Source organism: Gigantopelta aegis, chromosome 5 (genome assembly GCF_016097555.1).
Source record: "Gigantopelta aegis isolate Gae_Host chromosome 5, Gae_host_genome, whole genome shotgun sequence".
NCBI lineage: Eukaryota > Metazoa > Mollusca > Gastropoda > Neomphalida > Peltospiridae > Gigantopelta > Gigantopelta aegis.
Window position 1 is genome coordinate 29055096 of NC_054703.1, and position 17839 is coordinate 29072934.

The 17839-nt window shown below is 40.6% G+C and overlaps 1 protein-coding gene across 1 annotated transcript in view; it reads right to left on the reverse strand.

Moving 5' to 3' along the window:
• LOC121373065 (EGF-like domain-containing protein 2) overlaps window positions 1-10753 on the reverse strand; it is a 31897-nt gene extending 21144 nt beyond the window's left edge. The window contains exons 1-2 of the mRNA XM_041499509.1: window positions 10690-10753; window positions 524-598 (exon numbers count right to left, since the gene is read on the reverse strand). Of these exons, the coding sequence (XP_041355443.1) occupies window positions 524-566 (43 nt within the window). The 5' untranslated portion in view covers window positions 567-598; window positions 10690-10753. The remainder of the gene's footprint in view (window positions 1-523; window positions 599-10689) is intronic.
• Between the last annotated feature and the right edge of the window lie 7086 nt (window positions 10754-17839).

The window sequence follows — 17839 nt, forward strand, 5'->3', positions numbered from 1 at the left end:
ATGTGTATAAAGTTACAGTTAAACAAGTCTGGACCATGGTCTTTGATATACAAGTTGTGGCTACTATACAGTTGAATTAATAAAATTCTTATTTACTTTGCGTGTGTGTGTGTAGGGGGAGATATGTGGGGGGGGGGGGGGGGGAGATATGTGTGTAGTGGGGATGTGTGTATGTGGGGGGAAGATATGTGTGGGGGGAGATGTGCGTGTGTGGTGGGGATGTGTGTGTGCACGTGCACACACATGCGCATCTGCAGATGCCTGCATTAGTCTAATACTCGAGGTTACCATTAGTCGAAAAGTTAAAAATGTTTTGTCTGACCCCACTAGATCACACCGATTTATTACTAATCATGGACTACTAGAGATCAAACATTTGGTAATTTTGACAGTCTTAGAGAGGAAACCCGCAACACTTTTCTACTAGTAACATGGGATCTTTTATATACACAAACAGGATAGCACATACCAGTCTTTGATATACCAGTTGTGACTTATATTCGAATTAAAATCAAATGCTTACCAACAGCAGCAAAGAGTGCAAAGAACACAACCAGACGTTGCATGGCGACTATTATTGCACACACTGACCACCTTTCTGAAAAATAAGAGTTATTAATATGTACATAGACAAATTGTGGCATTTTTGTACAAATTAAACAAAAAAGTACTCTAATTAAATAAACTTGACTAAATGTAATGTAGTGAATGTTGTTAAACGAGTTCTGAATGTTCCAGCATGGTGGCGGATGCGGGGAGGGGGGTTGAATAGGGTGGCTAGCCAACCATTCCCTTCCTGGGCAATTATTTTTATATTCATTCACAACATATTAATGAATTTTACGAATTGATTGCAACTGCCATTTTTAGCCAAATATATTAAATATGACGTCAGACATAATATTACGTTTTATCCGACGTTTAATGGGATCTTTACCGTAAGCCCCCTCCAGCCACCACCCCATATTATTTTTTTAGATCTTTCACTGCAGCATGCTAACATAGCCTTTGTGGTGTCGTGGTTAAGCCATCAAACATAAGGCTGGTAGGTACTGGTTTCGCACCGACACCCACCCAGAGCGAGCTTTAATGACTCAAATGGGTGAGTGTAAGACCTTTTCTCTCACTATATAACCACTAACTAACCCACTGTCCTGTACAGACAAGCCAGATACCTGAGATTGTGCCCAGGACGGCGTACTTGAACCGTAATTGGATATAAGCATGAACAAATAAGTTTAAATGAAAAATGTGTACAGGCTCACCCATTTTTTAGTGGGGGGGGGGGGGGGGGGGGGGGAATGGCTGGTTTTTGCTCCAATTAAAGAAAAATGCCCGAATTAATCTGGATTTAAGAACATTTATTCATATTATTCAAACGCACTCAACACATTTTATTTAAAGTTATATATAGCGTCAGACATGGTTAAGGACCACACACGTATTGAGAGGAAACTCGCTGTCACCACTGCATGGGCTACTCTTTTCGATTTACAGCAAGGGATCTTTTATATGCACCATCACACAGACAGAATAGTACATACCATGAACTTTGTTACACCAGGTGTGGAGTACGACTAGAACGAGAAATAGCCCAATGGGTCCACCGACGGGGATCGATCCTAGACTGACCACTTCAAGCGGGTGCTTTACCCCTGGGCTACGTCCCGCCCCAAAGGTAGAATGAGGACAACATGCATGGCAAAAAGGTCTCAGGTTAGCACATTGTGCCCGAATATTTCATGTTTTGCTCCCAATATCTCGTATGCTTATGCATGCCAATACTATTAAGCCTGTACTAAGGTCGAACCTATAGGACTGAATACACTGAATATTGGAACTATCAGAACGCTTGACGATTATCGGATGACAATCATTTGCCAATTTTAACTTGTAACCTTTAGAGAAAATCTGCTTGTTTTAATTAGCAACATATGGCACAGACGGACCAAGAGGAGGGGTCGCAAAGTTCACACCCTAACCCCCGTTTCGAATGCCCTTTTTATTGACTATTTTATATTTATTTATTTTATAATTATTAATTTATTTATATTTACTTATTTAATATTTATCTATTTATTTATTTTTTATTTATTTATTTCATATTTATTTATTTTATATTTATTTACTTTATATTTATTTATTTATTTATTTAAATAAAGAGGCTCAAAAGACATGTTTCTGCAGTCGATTTACATTTAGTGGATATGAATTATAGTGAAACCTTGGTATTGCGACGTCATCCGGGGTCGCTTATTTAAATTGGTCTTATGAGTGGGGTGGTCCTAATACCGAATTAACAATTTTCAGAATGATGGTAAATATTGATTATGTATTTTATGTCCCACCCTCCATTCCGGCAGTCGTCAACAATGTCTCAACTGAGAAATGAATACCTTATGAGCATTTACACAAGACAAGACGTAGCTCAGTGGTACAGCATTCGCTTGATGCACGGTCTGTTTAGGATCGATCCCTATTGGTGGCCCCATTGGGATATTTCTCATTTCAGTCTGTGCTCCACAGCTGGTGTAACAAAGGTCATGCCGTTGTATGCAAGTTGTGGAATATGGTGCATATAAAATATCCCTTGCTACTAGTACATCAAAAAGAGTTGCCCTTGAAGTGGCGACAGCGGGTTTCTCCTCTATATATGTGTAGTCCCAATTAACCATATGGTTGATGCCAGGGTTTCACATGATGCAAGAATCCTGCCAAATTATTTTGATAGTGGGTTTAGATACCAATCATGAGCTCAATTATTTTCCCTGGGAGAGAGGGCAAAAGTGAAAACGGGACAATGACGATGGCTCACACTTGACAAAAGACCAAACGTACAACACGACAAAACTGAAAGTTACAACATAATTTAAGTGTTTGTTTTATTTTACTGTCATACTCGTAAATGTGTAATCTTACAAAAATTATATAAACATCCAGTTATAATTGATCAGGAATTTGGGCTAGTGCTTTATCTTGGTGGGCTAGTGGTTTTCACAAACCCACTAGCCCTGTGGCTAGTGACTTTTAAAAATATTTGTCAATCGATTTTACATTAATTTTTTTTTTTTAAATACATAAAAACAATGACTACAAAATTCAAGAAAAAATAGCCTAGCGGTTTAACCATTTCCCAACAATACATTTAACGTAACTTAAGTGTAAAAACCAGTGGCTAAAACTTGTCTAATTTAAATTCAGATCGTGACGACGTCGATCTACGGATATCAATTATCAGCAAGTTTTCAGTTCGCTCTATATGTATAGTTTGTTTTCCCCGCTGTCAATAGCATTTACATTTTTTTTTTTTTTTAAACCTATAAACCTAACCTCTACAAAGTTTCAGAATAAATATAGCCGAGCAATTTAACTGGTTCTCAACTATCAGTACGTTTAACGCAACAATGGAGCTAAACTTAATTTTCAGAAAACCAACGGTTTCCTAATGTGGAAACTTGGGTACAAGAAAGACACTCTTGATATAAGATGGACCAATGATAAGATTAAAATATTAGGTTTCTACGTTGGTAATATTGATGTTTCAGCAGATAATTGGGAACCCAAAATTAAACAAATTAAAAACAATTTTAAATATATATATATATATATGGAGTACCGGTAATAGAAAATTAACATTGCATGGTAAAGTACCTGTAGTTGCTGTAAATTAATTTGCCGCTAGTGGAATTTCGTATAAATTTATCAAATGTTTTGGAACTTCCGGAAAAATATGCTAAACAAATTGATACAATGATTTTTTATTTTTTATTTGGAGCTATAGATTTTTGAGTTCAGAAGGAGAAGGGAATTGGAAATCTTTAGTACTTTAGATAACTTTTTAATCCAGTATAAAAATTTAAATATCGATAGACACTCTAAAATGCAAAATTGTAAATAATTTTTATTTTTTTTAAATCAATGCCCAAAATTTACAAAGACAGTATTAATTTGGGATGAACTTGACATTATGCACGACACGGAGAGTTATCAACAGATTCTGTATGAACCTCTCCATGAAAACCCAACTATAGGTAGCACACAATACAAACACATACGTAGAGATCGAAGGACTAAATTTAGTCAGACATATGGGACTTTGGTACAAACAACTTTATGGATTTTGCTGGTTGCTGGACTAGCGCGGCATTTTATCAACAAATAAAATACCCGCAGGACAACTTTCCACGACCATTAATATGGACATTAAAAGATGAAGACCCCTTTGATGGTGACAGACGCCATTTTTCGTATCAACGTAGGTGATACGAATAAAGATGTGACAGTCACGAAAACTAAAGACATATACACAATTTTGTTATTGCGAACTCACAAATACGCATCGTTTAGACCAGATGGGGAAACAATTTTTACTAAATGCATAAAATGGAAAAATGTTTGGCAGACACTAAATTCTGGCTTAATTGTAACTATGATTTTGATTTAATTTATAAAATGATTAGAAATGTAATTGCAGTTAGAAAACATTTCTATGATTGGAAGAGTCCACTCCACAGTGCCTTGTGTGCGACGGAGTGGACTCAGTCTTACACGCCTTTTTCATTGCAACATTTATTAAACAAATTGAACCTATTTTTAAAAGCTTTTTGGATACAAATTCAGACTAAACCCAAATAGAATGATTTTTTTTGGAATTAAACAAACCTGGCAACTATGCATCAAACTTAGGGATCTTTCTCTGGGGTAAAGTTATAAGGGTAATTTGTACTACACGAAAATTATTAGAGGGTGATAAGCCATCCAATGAAATGGCACTTTTCATATATTTAGTTTATTCAAGGGTTGAAACAGAATATTTTGCCACATTAGAACGCTCAATAGAAGAGAAAAATTCTTAAAACACTTGTTTTGAAGGGGTTGTTGCCTTGTGCCTTGTGCAACTTCAACATAACGTATCAACTATGAAAATTATTGCACAAAACGTAAAAAAAATAGCCCTAGACCTCCTGGCTTGTAGCTTTGGAGGTCAGGCCCGCAAACCAGATTAGAATCTTTTAACTAATCAATTTTATACATACACTGAAGTATACTCTTCAAAAAAAGAAACGCAAAAGGGTACAAATGGGTTATAACTCCGATTTTATGTTTCCTACCGGTTCATGCTTTGTGAATATAACGTCATTGCATGTCCCAAACACATTCCCACGGTTACATTCGATAAAACGCAGCTACTGTACAATAAAGTTCCAAAATGTGAATATTCGCAAAAACGCAGCCACGTGCAAACCATGTCACCACTGCACGTGCGTTGTCTGCACGTGCAACATGAACACCGACAGTATAAAAGTGCAGGGTGTTCGCTTGCCTGGCCTCTGTATCTGGCCGACAGTTGACAATGCAGGACATGCCACGTCTCAGTGAACCGCAGAGAAACAATGCCATCGGCCGACTAGACGCAGGCGAATCCATAACGGCCGTTGCCAGGGCATTCCATGTGTCCCCAAGCACCATCTCCAGACTGTGGGACCGTTACCAGCAACATGGATCATCAACACGTGACCTCCCTAGATCCGGTCGACCACGGGTCACTACCCCCGGGCAGGACCGCTACATCCGAGTACGCCACCTTCGGGAACGATTGACTACTGCCACCTCCACAGCCGCAGCAATACCAGGTTTGCGCAGGATATCCGACCAGACCGTACGGAACCGCCTACGTGAGGTAGGAATTCGTGCCAGACGTCCAGTTCGAGGTGTCATCTTAACACCACAACACCGTCGACTCAGACTGCAGTGGTGCCAGATTCATCGACAATGGCCTCAACTGCGATGGAGACAGGTGTGGTTCAGTGACGAGTCCCGATTTCTGCTCCGACGTCATGATGGAAGATGTCGCGTGTATAGGCGTCGTGGTGAACGTTATGCGGCAAACTGCGTGCAGGAAGTGGACAGATTCGGCGGGGGTAGTGTCATGGTGTGGGCAGCCATCTCACACACTGTCAGAAACTGACCTGGTCAACGTGCAGGGCAATGAAATGCACAGGGCTACATTGACCAGATCCTCCAGCCACACATCGTTCCAGTTATGGCCAACGCCAACGCAGTGTTCCAACATGACAACGCCAGGCCTCACACAGCACGTCTCACAACGGCTTTCCTACAGAACAACAACATTAATGTCCTTCCTTGGCCATCGACATCACCGGATTTGAACCCAATTGAGCATCTATGGGACGAGTTGGACCGACGCCTCCGACAGCGACAACCACAGCCCCAGACCGAGCTGGCAGCAGCCTTGCAGGCCGAGTGGGCCACCATCCCCCGGGACGTCATCCGTACTCTGGTTGCTTCAATGGGCAGGCGGTGCCAGGCAGTTGTCAACACACGCGGAGGCCACACCCGGTATTGACTCCAGATGACCTTGACCTTGGTGGTGTGTCCTATCACTTACTCACAATGGACTAGATTGAATTGTGAACAATCCTGCAACATTTGGTAATTATCGGACTCACCATTCAATAATTAAATCAATTCTCCAAATGTTACGACAATGTGGTTTTGCGTTTCTTCTTTTGAAGAGTATATAAATGAAAACAAGAACAGTATGTTTAATGTAACATAAGTGTAAAAAACAGTGGCTGATGTGCCAGTCCCTTTGTCTAAATTTAGATCATTGTGAAAATGTTGAATGTGCAGTCTGTTTACGGATAGCCGACAATAGTTAATCAGCCGCGAGTTTTTAGTTCGGTCTACATATCTAGTTTATTTTTTTTATTATTCTTTGTTTTTAATTCATGAATATGGCTGAGCGCATCTCATTATAGGAGTTGGTCATAATTATTCATTAATGGGGGGGGGGGGGGGGGGGGAAGTGACATATGACCCCCAACTTCTTCATCCAGTAGAAACAGCGATGTTTTATATATGCACGTGTGTGCCCCCCTCCCTTCCCAACACTTTTTGCCAACTTCCTAAGCCTTTGTTGAAAGCTATCCGTCCAGTCCCCACGCCTCCCTCAACAATGTAAAGGATTTTTTGATGTGACTTAAAAATAATAAAATTGAGGAGGGGGGGGGGGGGGGGAGAGAAGGGGGGATAGTTAGCCCATATGGTTAATGTAGCTGGCATTCGAAACTTGTGGCACCATATTTCGAACATTTCTCTACCGAAATAGTGCAACAAACTGACACACAAACCAAAAATGTATAACCTACCGTTACTCACTAAATTTTGATTGGAGAAGATGCAATTGGTAGGTACACAAATGTTGAACAATAAAAGGATATGCAAAATCTGTAACTCTGGTGTCTAATTCAAAAATTAGATCTCTTAATTAGGGTCATACAAGTCTTTCGGCATTGCACTGCGATATCCCAAAGTTGCGAGGGTTTAGTGAATTAGGCCCCCAGAGGCAGATCTAGGGGTGGGCCCACCCCCACCTTAAATTTTGCGATACATGTAGTTATAAATTATTATATATTCATTTTTGGTTTTTTTACGATCCCTCTCCAAAACTCCCCCAAAGCTCACTTGGGATTCCACCTCATGTCACTGGGCCCCCCTAAATCCGCCACTGACCCCTGGTGTTGGACACTTTAATAAAATGTTGAGGCTTTACAAAACGCAGAAACATACTGTATAAAAACTACACCAACTAAACCCAACATTTATTGGCATGAGTTCGACCTGTACATCCCTTCAATAGTTAAAGTAATTTTAGGGATAGGGTTAGGGTTAGTCTTTAGAGCCTTTGATATAGATGGGTACGGGTCGAGCTCTTTCCCATTTATTCAATTTACACACTGAGAAACTATTCTTTCTACTTCTCTGCCCAGCACATGTTGTTCCAATCATAGGGCAGTGTTATGAGATGTTTTAATAAAGACGTCTTCTACTTTCAGTTGCTAGACTTCATACCTATAATGACATTGCGACTTGTTAAAATGAAATACCCTAGTTTTTAAACACTAAGGAATATTTTTTAGTATTAGAGCCGTTTTTAAGAACGAAACTCATACTTTACTTATATTTTATTGATTAGATTATTCATTTCCGTACATTCGAAATGTTTTTGATAATCCTGGTGTTTTTAATATCACAAAATGCATTTCTTATATTTTTAAAAAGACATGTGCGTCCAAGAAGTAACAGTCATGGAGTCTAGTAACCTCGGCTCTGGTTCGGTCGATCTGCTGAAATATTGCGACTCAATACGTACATTTCCGTGTCAAGCGAGCAGCAATGGAAAAGTCTGATAGTAAGGATTTCCGAATGTGACAATTTATAAATAGTTTGACACCATCACACCAGTGTTCTAGTAGACTAGTATTGTGTTAAAAAATAAAAATATGACCTAAAACATTTAGCCTGACAACTGAAACTAATAAAGATCATTAAAACGTTATGCCTTCTGTTTTCATTAAAAAAAACCCAAACCCATAAATATTAAATTTAAATAATATCAACTGTATTGCAATACATATTGCAATACAGTTTCTTATATCGCAATATATCGCAATACGGTTTTGACCGTATCGTTGCACCCCTATCCGCACGGCTCAATGGGTAGGTGTAAACCACTTGCACCGACCAGTGATCCATAACTGGTTCAACAAAGGCCATGGTTTGTGCTATCCTGCCTGTGGGAAGCGCAAATAAAAGATCCCTTGCTGCCAATCGGAAGAGTAGCCCATGTAGTGGCGACAGCGGGTTTCCTCTCAAAATCTGTGTGGTCCTTAACCATATGTCTGACGCCATATAACCGTAAATAAAATGTGTTGAGTGCGTCGTTAAATAAAACATTTCTTTCTTTCTTTCTTTCACCATTTCAAAGTCATATGTTTCACCCAGTTGTAACGTTATCCAAATATGTTAAAGGTTTGTAGATTAACTAATCTTAGTCGGCATTGTCAAATTCTTGGCCAGAAACTCGGGTCTGTCCCTTTAAATAGTGTTACTAGTATATACATTTTAATTTTCTACAATATTTTAACCATTGCAACATGGGGTTTTTTTCTTGATGTTGACATTATTATTCATTCCTGTATAATTCATATACGGGAATAAATGACTGAATTTAATTGCATCATTATTAACAAAATAAATCTTAAAAGATAACCTTAAAACATACCCCTGCCATTTTAAATTTTCAAAGCATACCCCTGCCATTTTAAATTTTCAAAGTATACAAACGCATCCAGTGATTCGGCGCACTTGGTATTTTGCTTAGGTACACTTAGGAAGTTGTCATGTTCTTCTCGGTGTTTTTAACGAATTAAAGTTCAATTCCTTTTTTCAATGGTTAATCAAAGTAAAGTTTGTTCTATTTAACGACGCCACTAGAGCACAGTGATTTTTTTATCTTATCATCAGCTATATTGGACGTCAAACATATGGTCATTCTGACACCTTTTTTTAGAGGAAACCCGCTGTTGCCACATAGGCTACTCTTTTACGACAGGCAGCAAGGGATCTTTTATTTGCGCTTCCCACAGGCAGGATAGCACAAACCATGGCCTTTGTTGAACCAGTTATGGATCACTGGTCGGTGCAAGTGGTTTACACCTACCCATTGAGCCTTGCGGAGCACTCACTCGGGGTTTGGAGTCGGTATCTGGATTAAAAATCCCATGCCTCAACTGGGATCCGAACCCAGTACCTACCAGCCTGTAGACCGATGGCCTAACCACGACGCCACCGAGGCCGGTTCAATGGTTAATCAAGTATCAACATATTTGTTATGGGTGCAATTAAATTTTTTTTTAGAATTATCAATAATTATAATTTCAAAATAAATCATTCACCTGTTTTCGTGTATATAAGCGCGAAGCAGGTCAGCCTTATTGATATTAAGAATGTTAAAACCAGTCGAAAACACCTTTCCCGCATTTTTAAAATTATAGTAAACAGTATAAATGTAATTATTTTTGTTTTTGGATTTTTATTTCAACTTTAAAGGAAAACACAGACAAATGCAAACAAAAGGAAAGTTTACACCTTAACTGACAGTCATTTCAGTTCACAATTGTCATTGTTATAAAAAATAAAAGCGAAATAAGATCAACGTGTGCGCACAATCTACCCGAGAAAAATAAAATCCATGTAGGCATGTTAACCATGTATGATAATTAACATGTATGCATCTGCAGTACTGTGTCACTCAAGAAAACGGTCATGTCAGATCGTTCATTTTCATAGTAATATATTTAACAAGACAAAACAAAAAAGTACTAAAATAATTATGGGACAATAGTGTAGCGTTTAGGGCTAAAAGTGAGGTCATGGGCGGTCTATAAATAGCGGGGTCAACAATCCACATCTACTGCGCCGAATCACCGGACATGCAAATCGTTTCCGATACAAGGGGGTGCCTATATGTCTGCACCATTTTAAAATGTTTATTTGCTACAGACATAAACCAATGTGTAGTGTATTTCAGATTATGCACCGCTTCATCGGCGAGAGACATTTTATTAAGTATTTGATAGTGTTCACATAGAAAATGGTCCTTGAATGCTCAGGTGCGCCGATACACCGGGCAGCACTGTAGGGAAGCAACTCGCCGTGAACGTTGAGAAAAGTAGGCCTGTTGACTTAATTAATGTGTCCTGTGTACTACACTCGAAATACACGATTTGGGACGGTGAAATTGAGAAAAATGGTTACACCTCAGGCACAAAATGGAAGCAAGTACAAGTTTGAATAATAAAAATACGAAAACATAACACTCACCGTCGACAGCCACACCCAGTGTGAAAGCTACCACACCTCAAAAACACAGAATGCACGGGATTCTTGTAACACTATTTTCATTGGCCAAGAAAGCAAATTTCTTAACTATGATTGGCTACAAAACAAAATACTTCGGTAAAGATCGTATTTCCCCCGGAAACTCCCGACTGGTCACCCGTGAAAAAGAAAAAGTCAATTTGGTCTCATGCCACTCTTTTTAATATATATAAAAATGAAAGAAACGTTGCTGACATTCACTTGTAAATAAGTGTACTATTAATGGTTAGTGTATTTAGTAAAGAAAAATATCCAAAATAACAGCCATACAAAATAATATTTAAAGAAATATGAAACAGATAGATAGCAGAAAAACAGGAACGCTACAGAACAACAATATACAAAATAATACAATATTAAAAATGCATAATCCGCGCCTCTATTTAAAACAGAACTGTTAAAAAAAATTAAACTATGTTCGAAATACATTGTATCATCCGTCAAGAGAATCGTGCTCTCTCTCTCTCTCTCTCTCTCTCTCTCTCTTCTCTCTCTCTCTCTCTCTCTCTCTCTCTCTCTCTCTCTCTCTCTCCTCTCCCCCTCCCCCTCTCTCCTCTCTCTCTCTCTCTCTCTCCCCTCTCCCCTCCTCCCCCCACCCTCCCTCTCCCCTCTCTCTCCCCTCTCTCCTCTCTCTCTCTTCTCTCTCTCTCTCTCTCTCTCTCTCCTCTCTCTCTCTCTCTCTCTCTCTCTCTCCTCCCCTCCCCTCTCTCCTCCCCTCCCCTCTCAGTCCCTCTCTCTCTCTCTCTCTCTCTCTCTCTCTCTCTCTCTCTCTCTCCTCTCCTCTCTCTCCTCTCTCTCTCTCCCCCCTCTCTCTCTCTCTCTCTCTCTCTCTCTCTCTCTCTCTCTCTCTCTCTCTCTCTCTCTCCCCTCTCTCTCTCTCTCTCTTTCTCTCTCTCTCTCTCTCTCTCTTCTCTCTCCTCTCTCTCTCCCCCCCTCTATCTCTCTCTCTCTCTCTCTCTCTGCATATGTGTGTACACACACACACACACACACACACACACACACACACACACACACACACACACACACACATACATACATAGATCTATATAGATATATATATCCTGCCTGTTGGAAGCGCAAATAAAAGATCCCTTGCTGCTAATCGGAAAGAGTAGCCCATGTAGTGGAGACAGCGGGTTTCCTCTCAAATTCTGTGTGGTCGTTAACTATATATCTGACGCCATATAACCGTAAATAAAATGTGTTGAGTGCGTCGTTAAATAAAACATTTCTTTCTTTGTTTTATTGCTTCATATAAAAGTGGCATAAACTGGCAACAGAGCCCCTACGTTTTTGTAGGTCAGGGGAGACCACTGGTTGCCGGAAAAAAACATCCATGCTGGCTAGCCAGCCGACCTATGGTGTACCACTGTGTTGGGATTCCCAGTAGTTTTAACACCTACTGTGGAAAAGCAAAATGGAAGCCCCTACATTATGTAAGCTTTGATGCACCCTCCCCGCTGTATTCACCCAAAGCGTAGACCTTCCCCCGAATTGCGGGGTGGAGAGGATCCAAACGTTACTCCATGGTAGCCCAGGGCACTGCTTATACATTTCCATACTTGATAATTCAAATAATGGCCTGCAGCCTCGTAGCATGTCAGGCCCAAGGCAAAGACGATGGTAAATACACCTCCAAACTACTTGCAAATCTCCCCTGACCGCCATTGAACATCATTATGTTCACCTCCACAAAAACCAAAAGATCTTAGCTGGATATTTATAAGATTTTGAACTCTATCGGTTAACCCTTCCCTCACCTTAGATAGAAGCATTTTCTTTCTTTTAATACATTCCCCACCCAACCCACAATCACCCCCACCCACCCCCAAATTAGTTAAGAGAAGACTTCTTCATTATCTACAATTTGAAATACTTTTTAACCCACTTTGCCTATAGTTGCAAGAAATTGTTTAACCCCTCCCTTAGATCAGCGAGGAAAAGAGAGTTGCCCTTTTCCGACAGGTGAGTACCGTCACACCTAACATTTTCGGCATCCTGAACGGACATACTGACATGGGCGATGACATGGCCACCGATACTGGGCATAAACGTTTTGATAGCAGTATACCAATATATCCGTGGCAATACCTCTGACCAAACCGGCCTCGGTGACGTCGTGGTTAGGCCATCGGTCTACAGGCTGGTAGGTACTGGGCTCGAATCCCAGTCAAGGCATGGGGTTTTTAATCCAAATACCGACTCCAAACCCTGATTGAGTGCTCCGCAAGGCTCAATGGGTTGGTGTAAACCACTTGCACCGACCAGTGATCCATAACTGGTTTGTGCTATCCTGCCTGTGGGAAGCGCAAAAAAAAAAATCCCTTGCTGTTAATCGGAAAATTCCTGTCATGGACGGAGGAGCCAAGGCCGGCTCTTGTGCCCACGACAGGCGTGCGCTACAACAGCTTGTTCTGAATGTGCACGTAAAACCCTATGACCTGACCTGACCTAATCGGAAAGAGTAGCCCATGTAGTGGCGACAGCGGGTTTCCTCTCAAAATCTGTGTGGTCCTTAACCATGTATCTGACGCATTATAACCGTAAATAAAATGTGTTGAGTGCGTCGTTAAATAAAACAATTCTTTCTTTTTTTCCATCTGCCTAAAGTAAAGTTTGTTTTATTTAACGACGCCACTAGAGCACATTGATTTTTAATCTTATCACGGCTATTGGACGTCAAACATATGGTCATTCTGACACTGTTTTTAGAGGAAACCCGCTGTCGCCACATAGGCTACTCTTCTTTACGACAGGCAGCAAGGGATCTTTTATTTGCGCTTCCCACAGGCAGGATAGCACAAACCATGGCCTTTGTTGAACCAGTTATGGATCACTGGTCGGTGCAAGTGGTTTACACTTACCCACTGAGCCTTGCGGAGCACTCACTCAGGGTTTGGAGTCGGTATCTGGATTAAAAATCCCATGCCTCGACTGGGATCCGAACCCAATACCTACCAGCCTGTAGACCGATGGCCTGCCACGACGCCACCGAGGCCGGACCATCTGCCTAACTGCATGATCTTTTGATCTGGAATGCCTCGAGCGGCAAGGTCAGTAAGCACCACCTATCCTGAAGCTTTGTGACCTAAAATTACCTGTTATATTAAGGAATTTCATGAACGTTTTTAATACAGCACAGAACTGGTAACGGGTGAGGGGCGAATGGTTTAAGTGAACAAACAAATTATCTGCACAGCGTGGACGCAAATCCATATATCTTGTGAGTAACACAACTGGACAGTACATTTCTCGTTACCTTGTATCACGATCGTGGACGAACGACCTTTCTGGTCAGTGTTTGACCATCTTACTGTCAACATGATAGAGTTGTCACTTAATATTAAATCATCCACCTGAATTTGCTTTTGACTGTCTGCTTCAGAGCGAGCCTGGGTAAACTTCCCTATTCTTAAAAGGCCGAAAAGGCTAATGAAAAGGCTGCTGCAAACATGGATGCTTCATAATTTGAGATTGGTGAAATCATTTCAGACAAGATTGGTAGAGTAATAGGTTTCCTAATATCCTGGTTACACCCCCTCTGATTCCGACACAAACCCCCAATTACTTTCTTTATCAAAAATGATTTTGGTGTATGCTTCAACTGCCTTATTTTATGTTCATATGAAATGCCTGAAATATAGGCAGCCACTGACGATACTGGCAACTGGGATGTAGCTAAATATGCAACCACATTTAACATATCTTGCACCGGCACAGGCCACCTTTCTACCAGTTTGTAAGTGCTTCGAAAATTGGTCAAATTTTCCAAAGCCACAGTATAGGATTTTTTTGTCGAGTTTGCTACAGCACGTTCTATCAGACCGTCACCTTGATAGGAAGTCGAGCTGCGTTGGGTGTAAGCTGCCTGAATTTTGCCCACTGCGAACGAGAAAGACAATCTGCAACCACATTTGATTTTGTTGGGATGTATTCAGATTTAATTATCGTGTTATTCTGAAGGTTCGTAAGTACTAATAGCCTAACCAGTGACATTACCTTTTTTGACTTAGATGTTTTTGTGCCAGCCATGATGGCGTCGTGGTTAGGTCACGGGTCCACAGGGTTCGGATCCCAGTCGAGGCATGGGATTTTTAATCCAGATACCAGACTCCAAACCCTGAGTGAGTGCTCCGCAAGGCTCAATGGGTAGGTGTAAACCACTTGCACCGACCAGTGATCCATAACTGGTTCAGTAAAGGCCATGGTTTCTGCTATCCTGCCTGTGGGAAGCGCAAATAAAAAGATCCCTTGCTGTCTGTCATAAAAGAGTAGCCTATGTGGCAACAGCGGGTTTTCTCTAAATAAAAACAGTGTCAGAATGACCATATGTTTGACGTCCAATAGCCGATGATAAGATAAAAAAAAATCACTGTGCTCTAGTGGCGTCGTTAAATAAAACAAACTTTACTTTAGATGTTTTTGTATTTATAATTTGAACCACTGCTTGGTTGTCTATATGGAAGAGAACATTTTCCCCCATCAACTCGCTTTCCCATAACATAAGTGCTGCCACCACTGGGAATAGCTCAAGAAACGTCATGGCCCGCGTTAACCAAGATGAAACCCAAGTGGCAGGACACTTACCCTGTATCTACCTACAAGCAAAAAAGGCACCAAAACCGCTCATTTGACCACCTGCACTATCTGTATACATTTTAAGACTCTCAATGGATGACCAAACATTTGATGGGAAAACGGTCACTCCATTGTAAGAAAACAGAAATTCCAACCAAACTAATAGGTCAGCTTTGATACATTGATTCACACGAATTTTATGGTAAGGACGCTTAATGCCAATAGTTGCATTGTAAAGCCTGCGACAAAAGGCTCGGCCGGGCGTAATAACTTTGCAAGCCAAATTCAGCGAACCAATCAATGACCGCATTGCTGCCAGCGTGATCTTTTTCGATTTTGAAACATCATTGATTTTTTGTACAAGTTCTTTAAGTTTGTCTAATGGACGTTCCATGAGCATTTTCAATGTATCAGTACTGATGGCCAAGAATACCAATTTTTTAGATGGGCCGCATGTTTTTTCCCATGCGACTGTAAAGCATTTTACAGATGTCCTCAAAAACCTGTACTGAATGGCTTTCAATAAACAAACAATCATCCAAATAGTGTATAGTTCCCTGGTTTTGACTATAATGTTTAACGCACCATTCTAGAAATATTGCAAACTTGTTCCAGGTGGCACAACTAATTGAGGCTCCCATTGGAAGCATTTTTTTAAAATAGTATACATTTTGAAACTTAAAACCAGTTCATTCAGAATCACACGGAGCTATCGTTAGCAGTCTAAAAGCAGACTTTATGTCCACTTTAATTAACCAGGACCCTGGGCCGTGTTGCTGTATTAATTTTGCTGCATCATCTATCGATGCATACTGAACGTGACAAATCTCTTTATCAATGAAATCATTAATTGAATAATGCTCAGGGTAAGACGGGTAGTGAATTAATCTAAAATCCCCATCTGTTTGGGGAACTAAACCTACTGGTGACATTTACAGTGCTAGGAATGGTTTATGTTTAAAAGGTCTGGCTACTCTACCTGCCACTAGCTCTTTAAAAAAAGATCTGTTCCAAAACTTTAGGCATTTCACTGGCACTTTTACAATTGTTTGACTCCCTAGCAACGCAAGGGCCATTATAATGTAATGAAAAACCTTGAGTGAACCCTGTCGCCAGTTCCGATGTCAACTGTCGGTCTGGAAAATTATGTGTAAACACCCCCAATGCCTGTACACAAATGGTTGACTGACCCAATGAATGTTTATAATTAGCACCTGGTTCCGGACCTGCAATCGGTTCGCCTGTGACGACCTGCACACTGCTGGCAAGTATGGTTGAATCCTGCAAGTTGGCCAGAAAGGGCAGTCAGTGTCATTATTGTAAATATGAGCATGCCCGTACCTTGTTGCCACAGCAACACCTCTCTTAAAACCTAAAACGTGCTTACCCCCTGTATTAAAAGCAGCTGAGACGGATGTGCCTGCATTTATATGAACCAGCCACAGCTCAACATCTATGCTACCCCAAGTCGACAATGGACCACTGCCTTTCATGAGCCTGAATTGCTCATCATCCTTGAACCAACCCCCAGACCTTGTGGCTGCTAGCCTAACATCCTTCATGTACTTTAGGAGTTCCTGGCTCTTGGTCGGAAATGTTTCCAAATGTACACTTATGAATATTATGAAAGCTGATGACCATTGTTCGATCGAACACTTGGAAGTTATTTTGGGTTTCTCGAGTATACATAACTAGCCATATTTCATGGCGAGGGGGATCTCAAATTCGGAAACGGAAGTCCCCATTTCTCCTTCTTATTTTAATAGTGTAACCATGTCTATAAATGCCCCTTCCCATATCTTCTCTTTAATTTTGATGGGTACATTTGCACCTAATGGGTCAAAAATACTTGGTCCCTGACCTGTGGCGGCTGACCTACTTGAATTTCTAACGGGTCATTCAAACCTATCGCTACCACGACACTTGCCCGAGCCGTCACTCCACTTCTAGCCCGTTTCTTGTTACCGCCACCCCGTGCCCCGGAACCTGGAGGTGCTTTTCGCTCTGGAGGCTTTGCCGACAATTCTTTAGGATGTTTTACTATTTTTTACAGAAGTCTGTTTTACGTTTTTAGCACGCAAAATACAGAAGTGAAAAAAGGGGAACTACTCCCAATGATTCGTTAACAAATAATGTCATCTAGACACTGCACTTAACTAACAAAGCGCTAGTTTGGATTTAATTAAATTGGATTATCTTATACTATATTTAAATAATCTGTATTATATAAGCATTTATTTTCACCCCAAAACTGAAAACATTTCCGTCTCAGTCTTTTGCTATATGACCGCATCTGGCTGTTGTACCGGTCCAAACAGGTGGTTCATTAACCGATTCACTCCGGCTATCTCTTGCGCTATACATCCATGTTCCAAAAGGTCAATGCACAATATTACAAAATAGCATGGGCAAAATACAACAAGAAGGCTTACCATTAGACATGCATATTGTTTTAATTCTTCACCATTTCCTAGAAGTGAATATATGAACCATAACATGTGTCACAGTTAGG